General features: G+C 39.5%; 1 protein-coding gene across 1 annotated transcript in view; it reads right to left on the bottom strand.

Annotated features, from left to right (window-relative positions):
• Positions 1–24,551, bottom strand: part of Plcl1 (phospholipase C like 1 (inactive)) — a 318,390-nt gene that overhangs the window by 41,141 nt on the left and 252,698 nt on the right. Inside the window, exons 2-3 of the mRNA XM_027396911.2 lie at positions 13,834–16,308; positions 10,038–10,241 (exon numbers count right to left, since the gene is read on the bottom strand). Coding sequence (XP_027252712.1) covers positions 10,038–10,241; positions 13,834–16,308 — 2,679 coding nt within the window. The remainder of the gene's footprint in view (positions 1–10,037; positions 10,242–13,833; positions 16,309–24,551) is intronic.

The raw sequence follows: 24,551 nt of genomic DNA, 5'->3' as shown, positions 1-24,551 counted from the left end.
TTTCCATTTCTGACTGCCACCTCTTTGATTTTTCCTGTCTTCATCATGCCCACATGAGAACACACAGGCTCACACCCAGTAGCATACCTGTTCCAGCCCACATACACAAACAAGGCCATACTCATGATCCATTATAACCAGATTCAATCTTTGGAAAAAATAAAAGGATTACTGGTAAGTTCCTTTGTTAGTTAATTAACTGAGATGACTTTCACCTGTGTGGGTCTTACACACAAACAAGAAAGCATGGCATCACACTCTAGCAAGAAGCCCTGTCTATTGATGAGTGGCTGGTTTTCTTTGTAGCATTTTACTAAGGATCCTCTTTGTGTTTAAGACAAGAGGACATTTCCTGCATTCCACAATGTCACTGCCTCTGTAACAAGCTGAGATGGAAGAGTCCTCTTCACCAACTCTGGCTCCTCTCCAGACCGTCAATGTTATTTCTTACCACATCTCCTGGAGAATCTTTTCTAATGATCCTCTTATCTTTCATTTACATATTCTACCTCTCTCTAGGCTCATCCTCTCTTAACTCAAAATTATCTAACAAAACCACTAAATGTTGCAATAATTATTCCCATTTCCTAATAAAGCCTGCTGACATTCATTGCTTTGACTCTGGGTGAGACTCATTGTGACTGTCAAAATTAGTCCTGGCCATCATCAGTTCTCCCCTGGCTGATTCTCAGTCTCGAGTCCCCAGATTAGCAGTTAACACAACTTATTATCCTCCTTCTTGAGTCCCTGGCTCTACTTCTCATTTCCTTTTCCTTTTCCACTCATCCAGGAAACAACCTGGCCTCCATTCTCTTTCTCCTCTCTGTTAATCTCTCCTTTTGGTATCTTTATTTCTTCTTAGATGCTGTCCCCATTACTGTCATTTCATAGCTAACCTTGCCTTTCTGATCAATCCCAAAATTGTGGTTCACAATTGTGGTTTTCAAGGTAGGAGGTTCGTGGTCCCTATGGCACTTAGTAAGGGTGCACAACAATTTGATGTGTGAGATGAAACAAGATGTCTTTACATTTATTTTATCTGTAAAAATGAAAACAAAAAGATTGGTTGGGCATTCTCACTAAATTAAAGCCTTGTGTTCCCAAGAATGTCACAGGGAAAGAAATTAACTTCATCCTGGAAAGAAGCTGAAAGACAGTTGCCACTCCAGTATTTCTTCCAGAGTATCTCAACTTGCAAATGGCTGTAGAGCAGGAAAGTGGTCCTGTTTATATTATACTGTTCTAAACTGCATGGACTCCAACAGAGAAAATGAAAACAACCTCACAAGAGCAGGTAAACAGCACCTTACCCTACACCCTCCGTGATTACTTCCCCAGACACAACGTGAGCTGAAGAACAATGATGGCTTGATTAGATCTTCCAGGCACACACACAAAACACAGGAAAATGCTACACTGGTTTCTACTCCTGATCTATTTTATCACATACATGCTAGGGTATTAGTATGCATATATAGCTTATGATGAGTAGATTCTCACAAAATTTACAGTGAATACTAAGTACTATTTGTATTACATCCTCTGCTTGCCCTTCCCAATCCAGTCTCAGGCTCAGGCTCAAGCTCACATTAGGGAGGTTTATTACTGTGAGCAGCATCATACATGCGCTCCCACCTTCTGACTTTTCTCAAGATGGCCCAACAAGGATCAAGAGTAGAAGGCAGTAGAGCAGAGGGTTCACATAGCTGCCTCTGCATGGTTCCCTCCCTGCTGGGCTATAGTTTAAGAACTTTCTCTGTGAAAGGCAGGGGCAGCTATAGAAAAGCACTAAGGGCTAGAAATAGCTGCCCCTTGCTTCTGTAGGTCTGGATGTCACCACAGCTTTGCACTGTTGCTAACTGCTAGATGTTCACCACCCATTGTAGCCAAGTTCCTTTTGTTCCCTGACCTTACCCACTTGCTGTGTTTACAACCTCCAGGCCCAGTCCTGTGTTCAGGCCCAGCCTGGGCAGTGTAGTTCTCACCCCTCAACAAAGAAGTTTCTTTTTGTAGCATTAGACCATTATGGAAAGCTGTTGCTGGTCAAAATAGAGAATATCTGGCTGTGGGGTGCCTATCCCCAATTAACATATCCACAACCCAGTTTCTATATGTAATTCCTAGGAAATAGCACAGAAGAGGGGCAGAAATACTGTAAGAGCCAGAGGACCAGGAATACTGCTGTGAGATTGTGTCTCCTAGATCCCACAGAGAAGCTGAACTGATAAATAGTAAAGTTTTCATCCTATCATGACTCAAAACCCTCCATAGATACCAGTTTTCTCTAGAATTCCATTGAAGTTCATACTCACACAAAACTTCCTATTTAGAGTCTCTTTAAGGTTAGGTTATTGTGGACAATACCACTTTGAAGGGGGAACAAAAGCCTAAGCTGAAAGCTGACTCACCCAAAGGCACAGGGTTAGATAAATAATTGAGCCTAGAACACAGGCACTGTGAGCAACACACCAAGCTTATGAGTTACTCTGCAATCAGTGTTGAATTGAGTTTCTACTATAAGAACTGGTTGGGTATCATCGCTTAGTAGCATCTGTCAGGTAAACCATCATGAGAATGAAAGCTTGCTATGGCTGTGTCTCCTTCCAGATAGGATTCCTGGCACACATTAGTCATTATAAACAGTCTTCCTACACAATCTAGCTAGAAGTGCTTTGAGTCACATGCCTACTTGTTTAGGAAGGAACTGGGACTTTGGACAGGTTATTGCTTGAGAATATTTAAGAAGCCATGCAGAACTATTGCTGATCTCTCCTCTTAATACCCGTCTATCTATTGCCTTTCTTCTAGTAAAAAATCAGGTCTTGGGTCTCGGGTTGTGCAGTGGATCATCTGTTTGAATTGTTGACAGTTAGACTTGAGTTCTATCAAACTCAGCACGTTTGCAAACGGGGCTGCTGCTGCATGTGTATTTACTAACTAGATGAGGACAGTTTTCTTTAGTGTCGAGTGCTTTGTGTTAAAGGGGACATATACAAGCATCCTTTGTAGACTGGCATCTTTTTTATTTTAAGCATTCAACCCTGTTTAAGATGGCCAACTCTATATGAAATATAAACAAATATAAAACCCAGAATACCTGCCAGCTACCCAGAAGCCCAGGCCACCTCCTGTGTTGGCAACGATGTGTGCTCCCTGTACTGGTACTGGCTTTGAGTCACACTCCCCAGTCTGATTTATGATGGTCTCAGGACAACAAAACCTGAGAAGAGCAGACCAAAAAACTGTTTCTCCTCATTTGTGGTGACAATTCTACTGCCATGCTTGCTTTCTTTTTAAAGGGACATTGTGTCCCTTTCTATTTCCAAAGCAGCTGTCAACTAATCTTGAGAAATTGCTTGAAATATTAGTTTTGACCCAGCTCTTATTACAATTTATCTCATTCATAAAAACCTCCAGGAGAGGAGAGTTTTATGAACTGCTTTGATTGATGTGAGCAAATATCAGACACAAAAGCAACTGAAAAAACAAAGTTTTGTTTTGACTCATGCTGAGGAGGATAGAATGTCATGGAACAGAAGGTGTGGTGGCAGGACCATGAGGATGCTTGCCCCTTTACTGGGAGACCAGAAAGCCAAAAGAACAAGATGTTGGCACTAGCTAGGATTTTCACCTTCAATTAATCTTCTTTGAAAAATAATCCTTACAAGTATATCCAAAGTTGTACCTCATTCCTGCCCAGGTGTTTCTACTCCAGACTGGCAATCAAAATTAATCAACACATGAAACCTCTCTATAATTTTAAGGCCAATTTGACTACCACACTGCCTTTAACTAAAGTGCTACAAGATTTTGAGAAGTAAAGAACACAATGTCAGACGAGGATGCATGTATGTTAGACCAAATTAACATCCTGAAATCATTGTTTGTTGGCACATCCTTGATATACAATGTTAAGAACCTGGTACCAATAGAAATACTCAACCCTCAAGATGACAGCAATTATTCCATTATATAACAACCCTCCCAAGAAAAATGTGTCAGAAGACATTGCTGTACCCAATAGGAGGTCTCTGCAGTAAGTTTATTGTTCAAAAATGGCTAGCTTTAGTTGAGCGCATACAAGTACATAGCTATTTTTGTAAGTTCTATTGCTGTGTAAACCAATATACTTTGTGATTTTCAAACTAATAGAAAATGTACACAAACTTTACAATGAGACAGTGGTAGAAGAATAACTCTGATTTATTTACTTGTTTCAACTTAAATTGCTTACAATTAGCAAAACTATGTTGTGGGGAGAGGGGAACTGGAGATGGCTCAGCAGATAAGAATACCTGCTGCTTCCTTCATATGTGGATTCTAGCACCCACCCTCCTGTAACTCCAGCTCCAGCAGACCCCAAACCCTCTTCTGACCTCTGCAAGCCCATGCACTCATGTATACAGATACACATGAGAGAGGTAAGAGACAGTGAGAGAGAGAGAGAGAGAGAGAGAGAGAGAGAGAGAGAGAGTTTAGGAAACTACATACAACTTTTTTCCATCTTGAAGCTATCTTTTGGCAACAATACTACATAACAGAGTATGGTTAATCCAACCCATTATTCTTGGCATAATTGTGATAATCTCCACTACTTCACTTGCCAAATATGACTAGATGGCAGTTAATTCTTTCTTGCTATGTTCCTTCTTGTGCCAGCACAGCCAGATGCTTTCCAGATCAATGCCCAACTGACTTAGTAAATGATTAATCCTCAACTCATGTTCTCTAGCTTGTCTGACATCTTCATCATTAAAAACTCTACTGCTCTTACTAGAGTGAAGTTTTAACTTTTATGCTAATGTTAAATAATTCAGTACAGAAGTCACCTTTGAAGAATGCCCTGGCTTGCCTTTTACAGTTGCAATGCTCTATAACTAACCCACCTCTGAATGGTGCACAGCTCCCATAGTAATTTAAAACTCGTTAACAATTGCAATATATTAAGCAAATACTTGTTGAATATGCATGACAGTTTAGGCCATCATGGGCTAAAAGTACAGATGCTTGAAGATCTTGTTTAATCAACAAAAATTGATTGTAACATATTGCATGCTAACACTGTTTTAAAGAGAACAGTGTGAAGCAAACATGGTCTCCAACCTCACGGAGCACACATTCAAGTTGAGGGATCAAGAGAAGATAAAGGAAATTATTTTTAAAAGATGAAATAGATTACTATTCAACACTTCTGAGTGGTGCAGTGTGTTGTGGAATATTACTTTAACTATGGAAAGATGTGTTACATTTGTTTATGTTGTAGAATATTACTTTAACTACATAAAGGTGTGTTAAATTTATTTATGCTGCATTTAAGTATGTAAAAATTTGCTGCATTTCTTTTATCTTGCCTGCCAAAGACACTTTATTGGCCTAATAAAAAACTGAACAGCCAATATCTAGGCAACAGAGGGATAAGCAGGGTTAGCAGGCAGAAAGCATAAGTAGAAAAAGGAATCTAGGAGACAGAGAAAGAAAGAAAGAAAGAAAGAAAGAAAGAAAGAAAGAAAGAAAGAAAGAAAGAAAGAACTGGGGGTCGGGGGACAAACCAGGGGCCAGCCAGACATGTAAGAAGCAGAAAAGTAGAACATACAGAATGAAAGAAAGGTCAAAAATCCTGAGACAAAATGTAGATGAAGATAAACAGATTCAAATAAGCTATAAGAGCTAGTGGAACAAGAATAAAATAAGACCTAGCATTCATCATAACTAATAAGTCTCCACATGATGATTTGGGGGCTGGTGGTCCAAGAAAGCCTGGTGGTCCAAGAAAACACCTATGAGAGACAGTGAGGGGTGGGGGAAGTAGGGGGTGGAGGTTAGTAGTTGGGGAAGGGTCTCTCAGAAAATGACTGGAAAAGAATTAAGAGTTAGGATGCAATTTTCTAGACAAGGAAAGAACTTTCCAGGGACAAATACAGTGGGATTCATAATGGCCTGGAAGCCAGAACAAGCTTGATCTAGGGGACAGCAAGGAGGATAGTGAGGCTGCAGGGCTGTATTAGATGACAGAACACCCTATGACATGTCAGTAAGTGCTTTCCAACTTATTTACATCTGAAGCCACCACAGAAAGTGATGAAGTGTTGTGACATGATCTAGCCCATATTTTTACATGATTACTCTGGGTCTCTACAACATCTCAGGAAACTTCTCCAAAATAACCACAAACACTAATGAACAGCAGAAAGATACTCCCGCAGCACAGCACAGTCCTGCAAAGTGAAAATGATGCTTCCTTTTTCAGAGTCAATGGCATTGTAGGCACCTCGCTCCTCACCCTTTGCACCCTCAAAAGAAATACCCATTGATAGTGTTCTCAACCACTTCTGCAGCTCACTGGCTGTGCAATTTGGAGCAGGTTATTTTCACTCAATTTCCCACCAAAATGAGAAGTCATTTTCCACAAGGAATTGTAACTGCACTCAACTTAAGTATTTCTGCTTTTCATCGTCAACTATTCAGATTTTGTCAAGACCCAGCTCTGCCTACAATTACGAGCTGTGTTTTAAAAACAGAAATAAGAGAAAGGCAAATATTAAGATTTGGACTTAATCAGTTAAAACAGAAAGGACAAAACACCATCAGACGCTTGGAGATGTGGAGCAGACGCTGCCCAACCACAGCCCAAGAGACATTCTGCTCAATGCGGAGCCAGGTCCCAGAGCTGGCTGCCCTCGAAACAGATTATTTTCCTTTCTTAGCTTACAAGGGAATAAGTGATGTCTACTGTCTGTCTCTATGGCAACTAGTACCCTAATTTCACCTCTTAGATGGCAATTATACCTATTCACTGAACAGCTTTCAATCTCCACTTTTATGATGAAAAAATTGATTTCACAAAAAATGTGGCACAGGCAATAGGTGAGCCTCCCCCAGGCAGGCCCCATCCAAGCATTTGTGTGCAGAGCACACTCATTGCAGGTTTTCCCATTTCATTTAGAAAATGTTTATACCAGATGCTTTTCTCCTCTTTGTTTTAAATGGCAAAATATTAGTACTTTCTTTACTGACAGGTATTTTATTCAATTATAAAATTTATCAAGTTTGTGAAAAAGAATTTGGTAAATACAGGAATCACATAGAAAAGAAGAAATAAGAAAATAAAATTGACTCATGACAAACAAAAGTAACCATTGTTAATGTCTTCCTTGCATTATGTGCTTCGCATGTGCATATACATAAAAATGCAATTAAAATTGCATTGTATGTGCAAATGCATACAAATGCAACTTGAATCTCACTGCCCATACATTACTTGCATGTGCATACACATGCAAATGTAATTGAAATCTCACTGCCCATACATTATTACCATCAAACTGCTTCACAAAACATGTTGAATTACCCACCACACCATTGCTATCCCTCTAAACAACTAATTTTGACAGCTTCAAAGGAGTCCATTTGGTGGATTCCTATCTTTTAAAAATTTGTTTTATTTTTATCTCTGTAACTATGAATTATGACACATGTGTGCAGGTCCCCATGGAGGCCAGAAGAGGAAGTGGGACCCCCTGGAGCTGGAGTTATAAATAGATGTGAGCTTCTATGGAGGAACTGGGAATGGCACCTGGCTCCTTTGCAAAAGCAGCAACAGCTCTGGTTTGCCAAGTCATCTCTATAGTTCCTGGGTTCTTCCTGTCTGTAACTTAGCTAATCCCTTCATCTCGACAGTATGAAAGTCCAATATTTATGCATATATAAATCCTAACCATAAATCTAAAGGTCAATGAACAAGCATTTTAAGTTATTTTATGTAACTTGTCTCTAACAATGTATATAGCAATTTATTTTTGCACTGTAGGCAAAGAAATAATATTGGTCTTCTAAAATTCCTGTGTGTGTGTGTGTGTGTGTGTGTGTGTGTGTGTGTGTGTGTGTGTGTGTGTGTGAGAGAGAGAGAGAGAGAGAGAGGATGTGTACATCCTTGCATATATAAGAAAGGACTACAGGATAACATTGCTCACCATATTTTTAAATGGGGGCATATCTTTTATGGAATGTGATACTCACTCTTTGGGCTAAATGGCAGGCCTGAATTCTCCAGGGACCCACTTGTCCCCATTCCCCAGCACTGTGGTCACAGATGTGTGTGGTCACAGGTGGCATTTTATGTGGGCACTGGTTATTCAAACTCAGGTCCTCATGCTTACACAGTAAACAGTTGGCCCACTGAGCTATCTCTCAGCCCCCTGCCTTCTTAAATTTCTGATTAAAAGCACTGTGATTAAATGGGTAGAGCAAGGCTGATGATTTAATAGAAGGGGGAATATCTCATGACTTTACTTTCAAGACGCAGGATCTTGTTATTTTGTCAAGACTGGACCTGTCTTGGTCATTTGGGCTCAAACAACTGCCTCGCTTCAATCTCCTGGAGTAACTGAGACTATAAGAGCATGCTACCATGCTGAGTTTTGTAGAAGCTGTAGCCACGCCTACTTAGGGGCTGGCTACAGGTGTGCCTGACCACGCCCTCGCGAGCTTGCGAGGGCGTGGTCAGGGGACGTAGGGAGACTGCATTTTCGCAGCCCTACACAGTTTAATAAATTAACTTATCTAATTGGGAACTTATTTTAGAGTTAAATGTGCTGTCCATTTCATTGATAGCTTTTTAGGGGAAAGGGGCTGCCTACTGACTTCTGTAGCAGAGTCTATGCTACCCCTTGGTCTCTCCTACTTCTTAGTAACAGAAGAGACAACTTTTGGTCCCCCTGAAATGACATTTTACATTGCTTTTTGCAATTAATTGTGGCTATGTATCAACTTCAGGCTAATGAAGAGGAAGGAAACGTAATATTTTTTTCTTGTAAATAATTCCAGATAATAATATACTAAAAAAGGACTGAAAATGTTACAAATAGAGTGTAGGCAGCCATTTTTAATCTTGAAGATAAGGACTACATTCTAGAAATAGAATAACAGATAATTAGAAGGTGCCTGGGTGTAGGGAGCCGTCCCTGCATTCTCCATTACAAGATGGCGCCTGCATCCGGCAGGCACCAAATGTAAACAAGATTATTGCGCAGGCGCTGGGTAATTTTCCATTCCTTGATCTCTGCCTATTCCGTGGCGTCATATGGCCGGATGAGCTACAGCCAATCATGGGATGACACGTCCGAGGCGGCGGTTGCCAGCCTTTATTAGGGATGGGTTTTCTTGGTTCAGTGTCTCCGCTCTGGGAAGCTTATGCTCTTTCACTCTCAAGATGCATTAAAGCTTGTCTGCAGAAGGATCCGAGTGTCCTGCGTATGATTTCTTGCTGGCGAGAAATACAGAGCGCGCGGGACACCTGGGTACCTAAGAACTTGGCAAAAGAATTCCCCCAGATAATTGCTGTCTAAATTTCTAAATGAAAGTTAGCATTTTAAGCTATAATTTGTTTGCTGTTTAACAGATATATTGTTTTATTTTTCTTTAATTTATTCTCTGTAAACTTCATACATCATGTGGGAGAACTTAATCTTGGTTGACATAAGAAGTTTCCACATCTTTCTACTCTTACTGGTTTGCAAGTACTCTTCTAATTAAACATATTCGTTTATACCTAATTAGGTATGTTACGAATTTTGTCATTTGCTTTTTAATTTTGTTTATAGAATGAAACGCAAAAAATAAAGTTATCCCCAAATCTAATCACTACATAAATTTTATTATATAGTCAGAATAAAATCAGATAGCATTGTTAGCTTAGAAATGCTTACAGGCAAGCCTTTTGTCTCATCCATCACTGAGCAGCACTGAGAGCCAAGTCTCTCCCTGTCAGGAGCCATCATCCAGAAGAAAAGGAGGCATGCTCTGAGGACTGGAGAAATCACTCAGTCTTTGTCAAAGCAGAGATTGCTCGATCTGCCGTGTCCCCAGAGGTCTCACAGGGGCTTGATGGATACTGAATTGTGAGCTCTAACTGCCACCTCCAGCCACATTTTACAGGCACTAACTGTTCCAGTCATTGGAATTCTACCCAAGAACCTCTGCTTTTAGGGCTTTCCATACACACAGGTAAGAAATGGGAAGTTTCAAGAGCCACAGCCTACCAGGTCATATGCAGCCAGCATCTTCTTCTGCACTTCTGGCATCGCACCCAGAGGCTCCAAGTAAGGAAAGCTGTCCTTCATCACAAGAGACACAGAAGGAGCATTGTCGCTGGTGATGAGACGAGAGGACAGGGTTAACAGGCACTGCTTCAGACTGGCGATTGGAGGGAGTCCACACAGTTCCTTAACAGACACTATGGCATTCTATGAGGAGAAAACATAGAGTCACATATCTGACCACATGGCACTGCACCCCAGTTTACACTCAAGAAAATACACCAAGTTATACCTTTAGAGACATGTGTAATGAAGAGCAGTCTGGATCACAGTCAACCCAAAATGCTGTGACATGTAGAGGTAACAGCTGACTCAGAGCCTGAACCATTGGTGTTAGTGTTTATCAATGGTCACAGATATCCATAAGAAACAAAGGAAATTATGACTTGAGGCTGCTCAGTGCTTTTCAAACATAGCAACTGAATCCATAAATACACTGGCAGTGCCTAAATATGAATACTTCATTCGAATTCAGAAAAATACCATACTATGGTATTAGATGCCATCTCCCTTAGCATCTCAAGGCTATGGGCTATAATTGCTCACCAGCCTCCATCTGATCAACCAGCAAGGTTGCTTTGTCATCCCATCAGAAATGTCCCTTGTACACAGAAAATGCATTGTATGGGCATCTTATCCATTGATGTTACAATCTTTGACAAAACAGTGGTGCTATAATATTATGAAAATATCTATTTCATTCAGAGAGACTTGAACTTTTACTGAGACTTAGAGTCAGCATTACTAATATACCTTGAGGTCATTTAGGACTGATATCCTCCTGTGTACCCTGCTTCTAAGAAAGCAATGTAACAACCAACCTTACTTGCTGTGGATTTCCCATATAATCAACTTTTACACCTAAACTAACTCATAGCTTGATCTGAAATTGTCTTCTCTTCCATGCTCCCAAGAGTAATCCATATACGTAGGTTTGTTATGGTAATAAATGCTGGAAATAGCAAATAAGCTGAAAGCAACCTCACAAAATGAATATCAGCCATAAATGCTGAAGACAACCTGCAGACATTGCTTGGTAGCCTTTGTTTGTTTGCTGTCTGGGTCAATTGGGGTCAGATGGAGCCAGTGACTTAGTCCCTTGTGAAACTCTATTAAAGATTTCTGTTAAGAGTCCCACCATGTGATGCTTTCCATGCCATTCAATTGACACACAGCAAACTCTCTTTGTTAGGGGCACAGACGGACAGACATATACAGGGCAAACACACAGACAGAAAGAGATTCAAAAGTTAGACATATGACAGAAAGAAAAGAATGACAGAAGACAAAAGGAGAACGAAGTAGATAATTCAAATCTGGGCTTACTCTTGGTTAAATTACACCATGGGAAGTGCTTTATAATTTCTTTTCCTTAATGAGACAGTGACACATTTTGGGTACTCTGGGGCTATTATTAATGTGCTCAAACTGATGTTAAAGTAATAACTTGGAATAGAAATTATAGCTGTTTTACATTTATTAATAATGAACATCATCCAACCTACTGAATGTCTCATGAAATTATTAATTACTGCGGTATTTTTATTTTTTTTTACAGCTTACCCTCTAAATAATCCTTTACCCAAACTACTTTGTTAGGGTATCATGAATTATTAAATCATGAATTATTAAAATTGCCTGCAAAAGCTTTATAAATTGCTCTTCTTTTGTGTATGTGTTTGTGATGTGCATACATGTGTGCATGTGTGTTTCTATGAGTGGTCACACATGTATGCAGGCATGTGGGGGGCATGCATGGAGAGACTAGGGTGTCTTCTCAGATCACTTTATATATTGAGGCAGAGTCTCTCACTGGATCCAGAAATCCTGGGTTTAGGTCACCTAGCCCACCATCCTACTCCAGTGACCCCCTGTCTTGGTCTCTTGCTTGTTCTGTGATTACAAGAGGCTCCACCGCATGCACCCACCTTTTAAGTGGGTTCTGGGGATTGAAACTCCAGGCCTGGTGCCTGTGCAGCAAGTACTCTTTTGGCTGAGCCATCACCCCAGCCAAATACTCTTCTTAAGATGTATTCTAAAAATATGAGCTAATGGCTGTTTTTCAAGAATTACACAGAAACGCATAGGGTCAACTTCTAATACAGCAAGGTATTAGAACTCACTTATAGGTAATCTAACACTGGGCTTTACAATAATGCCAAATATGTGTAAGAAAAGATTATATAGAATATAACAACATATTTGGAGCCTATTTTTAACAAATGAGTCAAATACATGTGTAATCTGACTATAGGCACTCACGTGTGAGTTTTGCATCATACTATTTCCCTCCATTGGGCTATTTGAAGAACTTCTCTGTGAGTTAATATTAAGATTTTACTAAGTCACAGCTCAGTGGTTCTGCTTCATATGAATTATAATGGATTTTGGCATTAGTCACTCCAGGTTTTAATGTCTAACTTTGTTGTTTATTAACTGCAAGATTTGATAAATAATGTCTTCTAATGGGTCGGCTTTCTTGATTGCAAAGCTTCTGGGTGGGTTAGTATTATTATGAAAATGTTAGCTAAAGGAATAAAATCTTAATAATTTTTACTTTCTAACATAAGATCTCTGTGAATACTTGTCTGCTCATGTCTTTAAAATACTATCCCTAGTTAACTATATTAAGTAATGTGAAAAAGAAGTCTGTAACCATCTCTGATTATGCATCACAAGGAAAGAAAAGGCACGCTGGACAATTACTACATGCTCCCACTCTTCACATCAGCCCTCATGGTCCTGCTTTATGCAGAAAAACTGGTAAGACACTGCCAGTTATCTGCTCAGGTCCACACAAGGACAGATTTACACCAGTATCCACATTCTTTCAATTAAGTTACTTTTATAGGAGGCTAAATATATTTTTAAAATATTTAAGTGTCAGGTTTTATTTGTTTAGCTGTGTTTTCTTTTGTTGGGTAATAACTTGTTAGTACACACCTAAATAACTAAAAATATAGTGGACATCATTTTATAACATGACTTCTAATTCTCTTCTATATTCATATCAGTAACTATTTTACATATATGCTTTCAAATCACATATATATTTCTGGTTATGTATTTTATATGTTACCCACATGAGGGTGTGTGTGTGTGTGTGTGTGTGTGTGTGTGTGTGTGTGTGTGTGTATCAGATAGGTAAGGATGTCCCACACAGGTATCAGAGCAGAACGCAGGATCTCCTGATGTATATAACTCTACACCCTTCTCCTTTGAGACAGGGTTTCTCACTGAACCTGCAGCTAGACTGTTAGCCAGCAAACCCCAGACTCCTTCCTGTCTCTCCACCACACTCAGCAGGGGGTTACAGGTACATTCAGCCACACACACACAACTTTTTATGTAGATACTGACAGTTTGAACCTAGGTCCTCTTGCTTAGCGAATGCTCCAACTCACTGAGCCATGTCCCAGCCTCTACTTACACATTTTGTGTTTCACTTTTTCCACACTGTTCATGTACACATTCCTGTCCATCAATTATTACATGCTAAACATACTGAAAAGATAACCAGCATTTTGTTATGTTACTAAATGGCCAAACTCAGCCTTGCATTCACAATTAGAAACCACCTGGCTTATCACAGGTGACAGGGAGCATAATTCAGTGGTGCGTGGATCTACACAGTGTTTCTGAACGTTTGCAAACCAACCATTAGTAAACCACAACGGTCACTCGTTTAAATGGGTGTGAATAACAGAGGCAATGGGGGAAGATGGGGTTGTTTTCCTACCTGCATGTTTTCTCTCATGTCTATGGCTTCTCGTAATGGATGAACTGCTATTTTGAAGATATCATCTATGGTTTTAAGACCGATATTCCTGAGCATGGTATATTCTCGAACTTTCTTCCCCATTCTGACAGAAAGGCTGCGCTTCTGGGCTTTTCCTCCTCCACTTCGATTGGTTATTGCTATGTGGACAAAAAGGGTCACGTGTTCCATGATATCCCCCACAAAGGAGCGCAGAGGGACATGCCGGTACCCAGGCTGCAGGCATTCAAATGGTATCGTGTATTGCCCTATAAACTCATCCCCAATGTAGTCATCATCCAAAACAACAAAACGGACCATGGTCAGCTCAGGAAGGTTGACTTGAAACTCGAACGTTTCGTCAAAAATGGGATTATCGCTGTTTTGTTGTACAGTTTTAGTTCTTTGCTCAGCGCAATCAGCCGGAATTCCATGAATCTCTACACAAACATAGGGGTCTATGACATCCCCTTTGGCACAAGCTCCCTTGGGCTTTGGGAAGTTCTGACCGCTGATTATCTTAATGTGAAGGACCAGAGGAGACACTCCAGGTACAATGCCCTTTGTATTTGCGCTGAAGTACGAAACTTCATCTCTCATGATAGATGGCCTCAGAACATAGCCACACCCTCCATTTTGAAGAAACCAGCCAGTATGGAGGTCCATCATTGGACCCGGAGTCTGAAAATTCATTGCAACAATCTGACAGCCACAGTTCCAGAAGTCCTGTGGGTTCAAATTACTGGAATCTATCCTCATGGCACTGGGGTAGATCCTTGATAAGAACTTCTTGTTGTAATTCACAAAATCTTCCGGGTATTCATTTGCGATTCGGCTGGCCTCCGTTTCACTAAATGAACAAATTTCCCAGTAATTCTGGGTTTTCATAGACAGTTCAAAATCCCTGTACTGGACAGACTTACAGATGGATACTAAATCAGAGAGCTCCCGGCAGAGCCAAATATGTTTCTGTTCACCATTGTAATCCCCCGACATCCTCCGGGACATTTCAGCCTCTTCATCCTCATCAGTCACTTCTCCTTCCAACAGATCTGACTCTGGAGGCAATTTCTTTCCTTTCACAATGATCATATTTTTTAGTTTTTCGGGTGATGGGAGGTAGGATTCCGATGACAAAGGCGCTTCTGTATAGAGTTTATTGCCAAACACCTTTTTCATCTGCTGGACCATTACTTTCTGCTGTGTCAGAGAACAGTGATTCCCCAAGCAGAGAATGAGTGGGTACTCTGATGCAACAAAGGCGAACTTATTAATCACCTCTAGAACACTTCGAAAGGAAAGGTGCATTGCCATGTTGTTTCTATTGCAAAGGATGGGCTCATTATCTGAACCATCACTCACATCAAGCTCAATGCTTCGACAGCCCATTTTCAAAGCCCTCACATACCCATTGATATCTGCTGGTCCCCTGAACTGATCCTCTATCAGGTAGGTATTATGGGATGCATTGATGTAGTAATGAGATAAGGGTTGGGTCATATCTTGGGCAACCTTCTTTTGCTCTGGATCAAAAATGTCACATTCTGGAGATAATAAATACTGGGTAAAACCATCGATAGCAAGAAACCCTTTCTGACGGCCCTCTTCAGAAAGTTCATATCTCTTAATGATGTCCAAGCACATATCCTCAGTGATGTGGGTGACCCCTTGCTCAGCTTCCAAAAAGAGCATGAGGTCATCAGCATCTAGATATTCTTTATTCTTAGATATCTGTACAAGTAAGAAATATACTTCTGGTCTGGTGCAAAGTTCACAAAAAGCTTCACAGAATTCCTCCTCTGTCACCCGGGTGGTTAGCTTTTCTTTGCTCTTCTGGATTTCTTTAAACTTTAACCTGATCTTAGATTCCTTCAGAGTAGGGTTGAGTTGTTTTATTAACTCCACGGAAGTGTCTTCTAACATTATCCCATTCCCATCAACATCGGCGGCTTCAAACACAGTTTTCAGCCACATGAACCGTGGTGTGTTCTGGTTCCCCTCCATAAAATCAAGTGGTTGTTTACTGCGCGAGACCAGATACCGTAACCCTGACACCCAGATGTTTGCTACATCTGCCGAATTGGCAACGAGGTCCAGAGGCTCATAATTTTCCCCGTGGAGTATGGAGAAAGCACAGTCTTCACAGATCTGGTCAGCAAGGCCGTTGTTTCTGAATGTCTCCGTGTTCTTCCCCAGTCTGATCTCCTTGATGGCAGAAATGTCCAGCTTGGCTTTTTCAAGATCTTTCTTGGAAGGTTCCCAGCGTAGAGCCTGGAGGTCTGTGTCTAGGGTGAAAAATCGGTTGTAGATGCGGGAGTTGGGCCGCACTTTCTTCAGCTCACAGCCAGCCTGCATGAAGCTGATGCAGTCATGGGCACTGCTAATCTTCTTCTCTGAAGGCATGCTGCTGAAAGACACTGTCTTCTTTCTTCCACCACATTTCTGGTTGGAAGGATCCTAGAAAACAATCAGAAAAAAAAAGATCAATCTCTTTTAGAAAACGCAAATTCGGTAACACTCTAGAAACTTCTCAAACTCTGTAAAGATTGTCTGGTTATCTGAACAGAAGCTAGCCTGAAATTTCCCTTTGCACTGTTTTGGAAGATAGATTACTGAGAGAATATCACTGGGTTCCCAAGGAAACTTCATTTACAAATGCTCCAAATTAAATAAATACTAAGAACAAAACCTAGCTTCAGCTCATCTGAAGCTGTGCTAGGTACAGTTTCTTAAGAACCTCTACCAACAGCAAACCAGAGAGCACCCACCAGGCTGTGTTCAGCAGGTTACATGAGTCCTAAGGCTCTTCCCTTCTCACTTATCATCGCTCCTGAACTGCACATCCTGTCCTCATTATTGCAAGATGATGGATTTCATCTTTGTCTTGGACTGTCTACTGTACCTGTTGCTGCCAAACTCATTTGCACTGAGCATCTGACCCCTTCCACTTAAAACTGGATGATTCTTCATTTTAATGAAGTTTAATAAAGTTCCCAACTACATTACTCATTCAAACTATTCTCCCAGGAAAATGTTTCTAAAATGCACAATTAATGTGCTTAGAGTACTAGATCTCATAATCACACCAACATGATAGGAGGATGAATGCTTCAAAAGACATTATCTTCAAGGCAAAAATAATAATCCTTGCGTTTTCTTTATTCAACTCAATATATATATATATATATATATATATATATGTGTGTGTGTGTATATATATATACACATATATATATATATATATTATATATATATATGTCACTTAACCTCTCTGGATTTTAAATTCTATTCTCAAATAAGATTTGAATGCATAATGTTTTTATTAATATTCAGTGTTATCATAATATTCAAAAGAGAAAAGCTCATGCTCATGCCCATTTGCTTTGCAAATGGTAAGCCCTTATAAAGATTATCTTCTGGAGATTATATTTCTTTTTTGGCTGTGCCTGTAGGGCTATCCACAGGCATCCACTGGAAGATTGGGAGTCAGCAAGAAGTTAACTCATGCTTGACTCCTCAGTATTTAAGTGAAACCTTCAACATTAAGTTGAAAATATTTTGAGACAACCTAATGCTATCACCACTTTCAGCACTGAAAACTATAACCAACACAATCCGGGCTGTCTCATTGCTGGCACCTTCTAAAACAGTATAGAACCTGCCCTCTGGGGTAATAGCGTCATCTAATCCATCCAGCCCATATCAGCCTGTCAATCCTAAATTCTGTAAATGCCGAGTGATTTATTATTTAATTGGCTAAAACTCTGCAGGCAAAAGGCAAATAAATTTTCCTTTAGTTATGGCATGCTGGTCGGATGATTCATTGACTCAACTACATATCAGATCTTCAAGTGACACAGGTATAAATTACCCAGTTTGGGTTACAGAATACTGCCCCATAGTTTTGTAGCATTTGAAAACTTGGCTCCTGCTTTCCCAGAGAGTTGCTATTTTTAATTATCCCATAGTGGTCAATTTCCTCCATTCTTAAGTTTTTTTTTTAAAGATAAATCTTCAGCTGTTTCAACACAAATACTCCACTAGAACACATTTAAATTCATCACAGCCCACATGCTCAGAAATATCAGATGTTTGTGTGTATTTTTCCAACCCCATCCAAGCAGGACCCTAATGACACTGCTAAATGAGATTAATCTACCAAATAAAATAAAGAAAGAAACCAAATTGTGGGGGTAAATTGGACTATTATTCAGCTTTCAAGCTAACCATTTGACTAACCTTTTAGACTAGTGAGAACTTCATATTAAAAATGTTTTATATGAGATCATGTTCCGGGTATAATTGTTGTCAGAAGAGTCATAGAACCTGCAGAAGTTCCCAGGAAACTGGAAATGGGGAATCAGAATTCCTTGAAATGTACATTTGGTTCTTCAACCCTGTGTGTGCAATCACAGTAATGTTCTCCATGGTCTGACACTACATTCCTAGCTTGAGATGCCACTTATCTATGAGAACAAACTGCCATTGCAAGAATGGCTTTTTTATATAAGCCTTTCTTCTCGAATCAAGTGTATGCCACTAGTAAAAGAGAAGACTGCTTTCTATCAAGTCTATATGAGAATCCACCTGCTTTATAATGTTAGGTTCTTGCCTGGACTTGAAAATCATGTGTGATTATAAAACATATCCCAAAGTGCCTTAAAACTTGGACTCTGAAAAAGATGTGATTCCCATGTTATCATCTCACAAAAGATAAAATCCAGTTATTATAAGTCCCCAAGTGAGCTAGAAACTGGCCATGCACGTGCAAACAAGTAATTAGTATGTCTACTGATGGCTAGAGCCAAGATTATTTATATTAAAATATGCTGGAAAAGATTCAGGATACTGATTGTTGCTCTAGTTCTACCATAGAGAAAGAAAATGCCTGGCCGAGGACAGCAGTCCTTATACTGTTCCTGCAATGTTCTTGCTTGGGCAGGCTGGGAGAAGGAGTACAGACATCATCTGATGTCTTGGTGGACAGGGAGACTTAAGTATCTTGGAACCACTTGACTCCCATAATCTCCTGTATAGTGCCTAATACACAGAGGGAGGGAGGGAGGGAAGGAGAGAGAGAGAAAGAGAGAGAGAGAGAGAGAGAGAGAGAGAGAGAGAGAGAGAAATGCAACAAACTTTTTTCCAGAAACAAAGGTAAAATAAAAAGTTTTCTCAGTGTAAGACAATTTGTAGGTTTCTAACTTGAGTGACAGGCAAATACAAATAGTACTACATGAATTATGGAATACAAGGGAGGCAACACCAAAGAGAAAATGTTTATTTTGGGATAGTTTGGGTTTTAGATGACTTGGATGCTCTAGATGTAGATACTCTGAGGACAGTTAGCCCCAGGAGCTGACCTCCAAGGAAGCTTCCAAGTTGGGAGTTACAGGCTGAAACGAGCAAATGCCCACAAACTAACATACAGAAATGGCCTAACCCACAGGATCACTCAATTGTAGACGCTAAGCAAAGAAAGAGATCTAAAATGATGAGGATGAGGAGGAGGAAAAAGGAGGAAGAATAAGAGGATGGGGGGAGTAAAAGATGTAAGAGCTCTCACAGAAGCCAAGACCTGGAAAACGTTCTGTAAAATTTATTTATGACAGTTGCCAGGAGTCAGCAGTTAAAAATTGCAACTAACTTTAACAAGAAAGGATTTTATGTTCCATTCAGAATGGTGAAGACCAAACTGCAGCCATGAGAAATGCTGAGAACTAAGATATGAGGAGAGAAAAGCAGGCACTAATGTCCTGTGGTGGGAACAAATACCAGGCAGGATGCTGAAGGATAATACAGAAGGCTAGACTAGCCCCAAATGTGACTAGTGCAACAAGCAGAGACAATATGATGAACACCTGGTATGTCCTCATGGTGGTCACCCTGCGGAACTCAGTTCTCATGCACATATTTACCTCATCTACTCAGGTACGCATCAATGTTAGGTAATCAAATAGACAAGAGAAAACCTTAACTCTCCCCATACAAGGGCTAACTCTCTACATCAATCTCCAAAAGGGAAAGAAGTGAGATCACCACCACACTGTTGCCTTCACATTTCACAGGAAGGAAGATTGCAACTCTGGATTACACCACTAATTCCACATTAAAACTTGCAAAGTTATGTTTCCATTAAAACAAAATTACTTAAAACAGAATCACACATGGCTAACACACATGGGTTATGGTTAACAGCATATGGCCAATGCTGCATGAAGTGAAGATGAAGTCCAGTTACTCACCAGTATCAAGGAGCTACACTTTGGCCCAAGGTCTGTGAACTGTGAGCTTTCCCTGATGGCTCTCTAAGTCAAATTACTAAACATCTGAATACTAATTTATTATCACGACCCAACACACTCATTCTATCCTATGTTCCCAGTCAACAGGAATTAAGGCAATGCTCAACGCATGCATGCCCATGTGCCCTTCCAAATTAACTTGCATGGCTGTATTTAATCGCACATTTCATTATTAAACACAATCCACTGGAGGTTTCTCCTCCCAGAAACATCACAAGAGACAGGGATGAATATAAATTAAAATGTACCGTGCAGAGTGCTTTCAACAAATTAAAATACAGGTAGCTGGCGATTCCAACATCTGTGCATCATCTCTTAAATGATTCTCACTTAGAAGTAAAACCAATTGATGTTCTACAGGCAACTCAGTGTATATCAGGTACATTTCAGTGTGGTTTCTTGGGACTTTTGATGTGTTGGGGAGGAAGCCCCCCTCATGCTCCACTGGAGTCATTGGATTACACTAAATAGAACGGTTAACTCAAGCTCTTCTTCCATGTACTCTCTATTCAGCTATTGTTTCCCTACAAGGATGACTCAGATCCTGTACACCTTGTGTTATTTCAAACCCAAGTTCTATTTTCACAAAGATTCCCTCTGCATCTACCATGCTGTGTGTTGTGCAGTGAATTTTTTTAAATCATTAATTGTTTTTCAATTGACCCCTATGATGATTGGAATAGCAAAATCAGTTACACACCATCATTTCCATGTTCGAGACGTTAAGTTTCTTTGTTCTCCCCTAGAAGGTAATTCTCACAGATTAGGAAAGGTATTGGTTGAAATGTTTAAGAACAACAACAAAAACAGAAAGAAACCAACACAAGGAAATCTGAAGAACATCACTAAAGGAGTCCAAAAAACAGTTGTGTGATAGTTTAAAGAATGATGTGCTCTGATCTATAGCTGGAAAATGTAGTTTATTAAATATCTGAAAGCTCCTGTAGCATTTATTCACTAACACAGAGGAAAAGTGAAGTGGTAACCCTCCTTGAATTTTCTCTAGAGCTCTTCATTTCTCTTACATATCCAAGAAACAAAACTAGTAAAATAGATAAAAACAAAACCATCCAATTTTCATTGCCAGCAGTTCTCACACATAGAACGAAAGTCTGTCACTCTTGTTGGGATTTTTTTTTAATTGTCTACTAAGAAAAGTAAACTTTACAGAAATGAGGTAACCTGGCTCAAGGAAACCAGGCAGATAATGGCTTTTGAAACTCTCCTTTCCAGAGAAGCAGTTTCTTCCATTTTCCATCGATCCCTGCCATTTCTGTCTCCCCACAGCAGCAGGATACAAAGCCTGCAGTTGTTAACTGTGAACCCTCCCTGACCAACTAGCTGGCTTTCTATTTCAGTTCAATTTCTCATCAAGTCCACAGCATAGATGCTCCTGTAGCTGCCCTCCAAGGGCTTGATTCTCACGTCAGTCTCACTTCTGACCTCTTACATCCCCCACTCTATACACAATTGTCAAGGGCATTTCCATGTGGCATTTAGTCAACATGACCTTTTCGGTAATCCAGCTGCTGATACACCAATGAGAACAAAAGCAGGGATGCCAAGGAAGGTCACCTGACCATTACTCAACATCCTCTGAGGAACAGTTTGTGGTTTGCGGCTATCAGTCCTACTCCTTCTGAATGGGGAGAGGTCTGCCTCACACTCAAATGCACTCCATTTAAAATTTATCAGGAGCCTGTATGACTCCTCAGCAGTGATGCCAAGAACCAAGTGGGCTTGGAGGTTGAGATATAATTGTGCCTTCCCCAAGAGACCCCCGACTCCCCACACACACTGCAGGACACAGGAATTCTTGGCTGACCTTTGTTGTTTCTCATGCGAGGATTAACTGGAGACTATCTTTATGGAAAATAGGATGTTCTGTTTCCTTCAAAGTCCATACTGATGGATGTCTAAATGGATACTTGGAATATGTACATATATTACAAATGTATTACGTTTCAATGAATCTCTGCAGAGATTAAATATAAATATAAATTTATATAAATATAAATTAAATAAAATTAATTAAATAAAAATAAAAAAGAAATATAATACCACAGTCATTTTATAGGTATAAGCTAGATGGCATGATGCTTTATCGGGGCTCTCATCAGATATCTATGTATTATTAGGTGCCCCTTCAAATCTTTGCATAATTTTGTTATATCATTCTAACTATTTTTTCACATTTGCTTAAAATACTTGATTTGAAATTTAAAGTATTAACAAGACTGGAATGTTATGAAACAGAACTAATTTCACAAATGTTCCTGACAAGAGTTCCCTTCTATTTTTTTTCATGTGCTAAACAGACAAGTCACAAAATAGTACAACCTTCATTGTGGCTGTTCTATTGTTTTCAAATACAAGAAACAATACTGTTTACATTAATGTCTGTCACTTTGAAATTTAGATATATTCTCAAGTCACATACCTTTTTAATAAGATATATTTAAAACTGAAAAGAAAATGGTCAGTATGTTTCAGCAATATGGGAATTCCACCATGGGTTAGGAGCACCTATTTCTGGGCCTGAGTGTCAGAAACAGACATAATAAAAGTAAGTAAATCAATTGCACTTAGACTAGGTAGAAATAAGAAATACAATCAACCTGGTTTTAGAACACAAAGTTTTCATTAATAAGGTAGAGCCTGAAGAATGATCAACTTCCAAGAATTGGTGGTTTCCTGTACAACATTTGGTAAGAACCAGGTTCTAGATTATATGCATCACTAATAAATTCCAACCAAAGAATAAAACATGTGACTATAAGTCTGTTGCTTAGAGATAGAATCGGTGCTACGTGAGAATAAACATATGGTTTTCATTTTAGAAAAAAAGTTACAGAATATTTTAAAACAATGAATTTACTTTAAAATATTTTATATCTCTGATTTGAGACAAAGATATTCTATTTCAGTGATACACAAACAAAATCTTATTCAAACTTAAAAAATAATGCAACAACATGAACTCCTATTTCCCTAGACTCATAGAAGTCCAGCCTACTCTAATAAATAGATGTGAATCTTTAAACAAGCCAGTTTTACAAAGTCTTTTGATGCAACATTTCTGATTTATTAACTTCTCAATAAATAACTCCTCAGTAGCTCTGTGAATCATGCAGAAAGTAGCATGCCAAGTCTCTTGACTCAAATACTATGTGTAAACACAGTCTTACTTTCTTTCTCCTACAATGAAAACAGAATATGTTCGTTGGCATTAGCTACTAACCTGATACAAACTCATTGAATCAAACAGTCAACTTGACCATCAAGATGAATCTGATTAAAGGTTTCAAATTTGACACAAAGCTTCCGGGTTAAGACCATCTCACATTTTAATCCTGATTGCATTGCCTTTGATTAACTGAACATGCTCACCTGCCCATGGGCAGGGACCAGATGGCTGAGAGTGAGCATTCTCTACCACAGAGACCTCTTACTGGGGAACCCTGCCTTCTCCCTCTCAGTGATGGTGCCACACTTAAAGTAGAAACAAATCTGCTCCCTCCATGTAGAAAAATGTAAAGAGAAACTGTGTAATGATGGTTTTTCTTTAAGATAAAAAAAGCATAGTCTATAAACACTGAGCTGATAGAAGTTACTGAAATAATTAAGTTTCTTCTCCCCTTCTCCCTGAATTCCCAATTGGGGAATTAATGAATTTTACTCAACAACATCTCTCATAAGCAAAGTTCTACATCTTTCATTTTTCATTTGTCAAAAAATAATACAATAATTCATGACCTAATTTAGAGGCCATGTTAAGGGGAAAACAATGAGACACTGTCCTATAGAAAGCAGAGACTGCCATTCAATAGGATACAGAACTAGCAGATCTGTCTCGCTTGTGAGCAGAGTCACCTGTATATTAAAACAGCAACAAATGCTTTATAAAGTTGGACTTATTCCAGGAATGTAAGTCAGGGCAACAGTAGGTGATTCATTAATGTAGTCCAATAAAGAGGTTAAAAGACTAGCTCCCACTAGACATTTACTAAAAAACATCAGTTCCCAGCAAAACCCTCAGTAAACTTGAAAAAGATGAAAACTTCCTTAAAACAATCAAAATAGTTTTAGACTTCAAAAGAAATCAACAACTGGTGTAGACTTGGACACATTCTCATTCCAGTAAAAATCAAAACTGGACACAGTTTACTCTTTGTTAGGTCAGAAGTTTGAATGATGAAGCCAATGCAGTAGGTGGGACCAAGAAATAAACTGTAAAATCAAATGGGGTAGCACGTGGGATTACATGCATGTAAACCCAGGATATGTGACACAGAGACAGGAAGATTTAGAGTTCCAGACCATCTCTGGTCCCGTGATGAGGTGAGGTCAGCCTGGGCTATATAAGACACTATCTCCAAGAACGCACTTACATGTGCA

The sequence above is a fragment of the Cricetulus griseus genome, chromosome 2 (assembly GCF_003668045.3).
Source record: "Cricetulus griseus strain 17A/GY chromosome 2, alternate assembly CriGri-PICRH-1.0, whole genome shotgun sequence".
In the NCBI taxonomy this organism is placed as follows: domain Eukaryota; kingdom Metazoa; phylum Chordata; class Mammalia; order Rodentia; family Cricetidae; genus Cricetulus; species Cricetulus griseus.
Note: the sequence above shows the minus strand (reverse complement) of the source record. Positions and strands in the feature narration are given on the sequence as shown.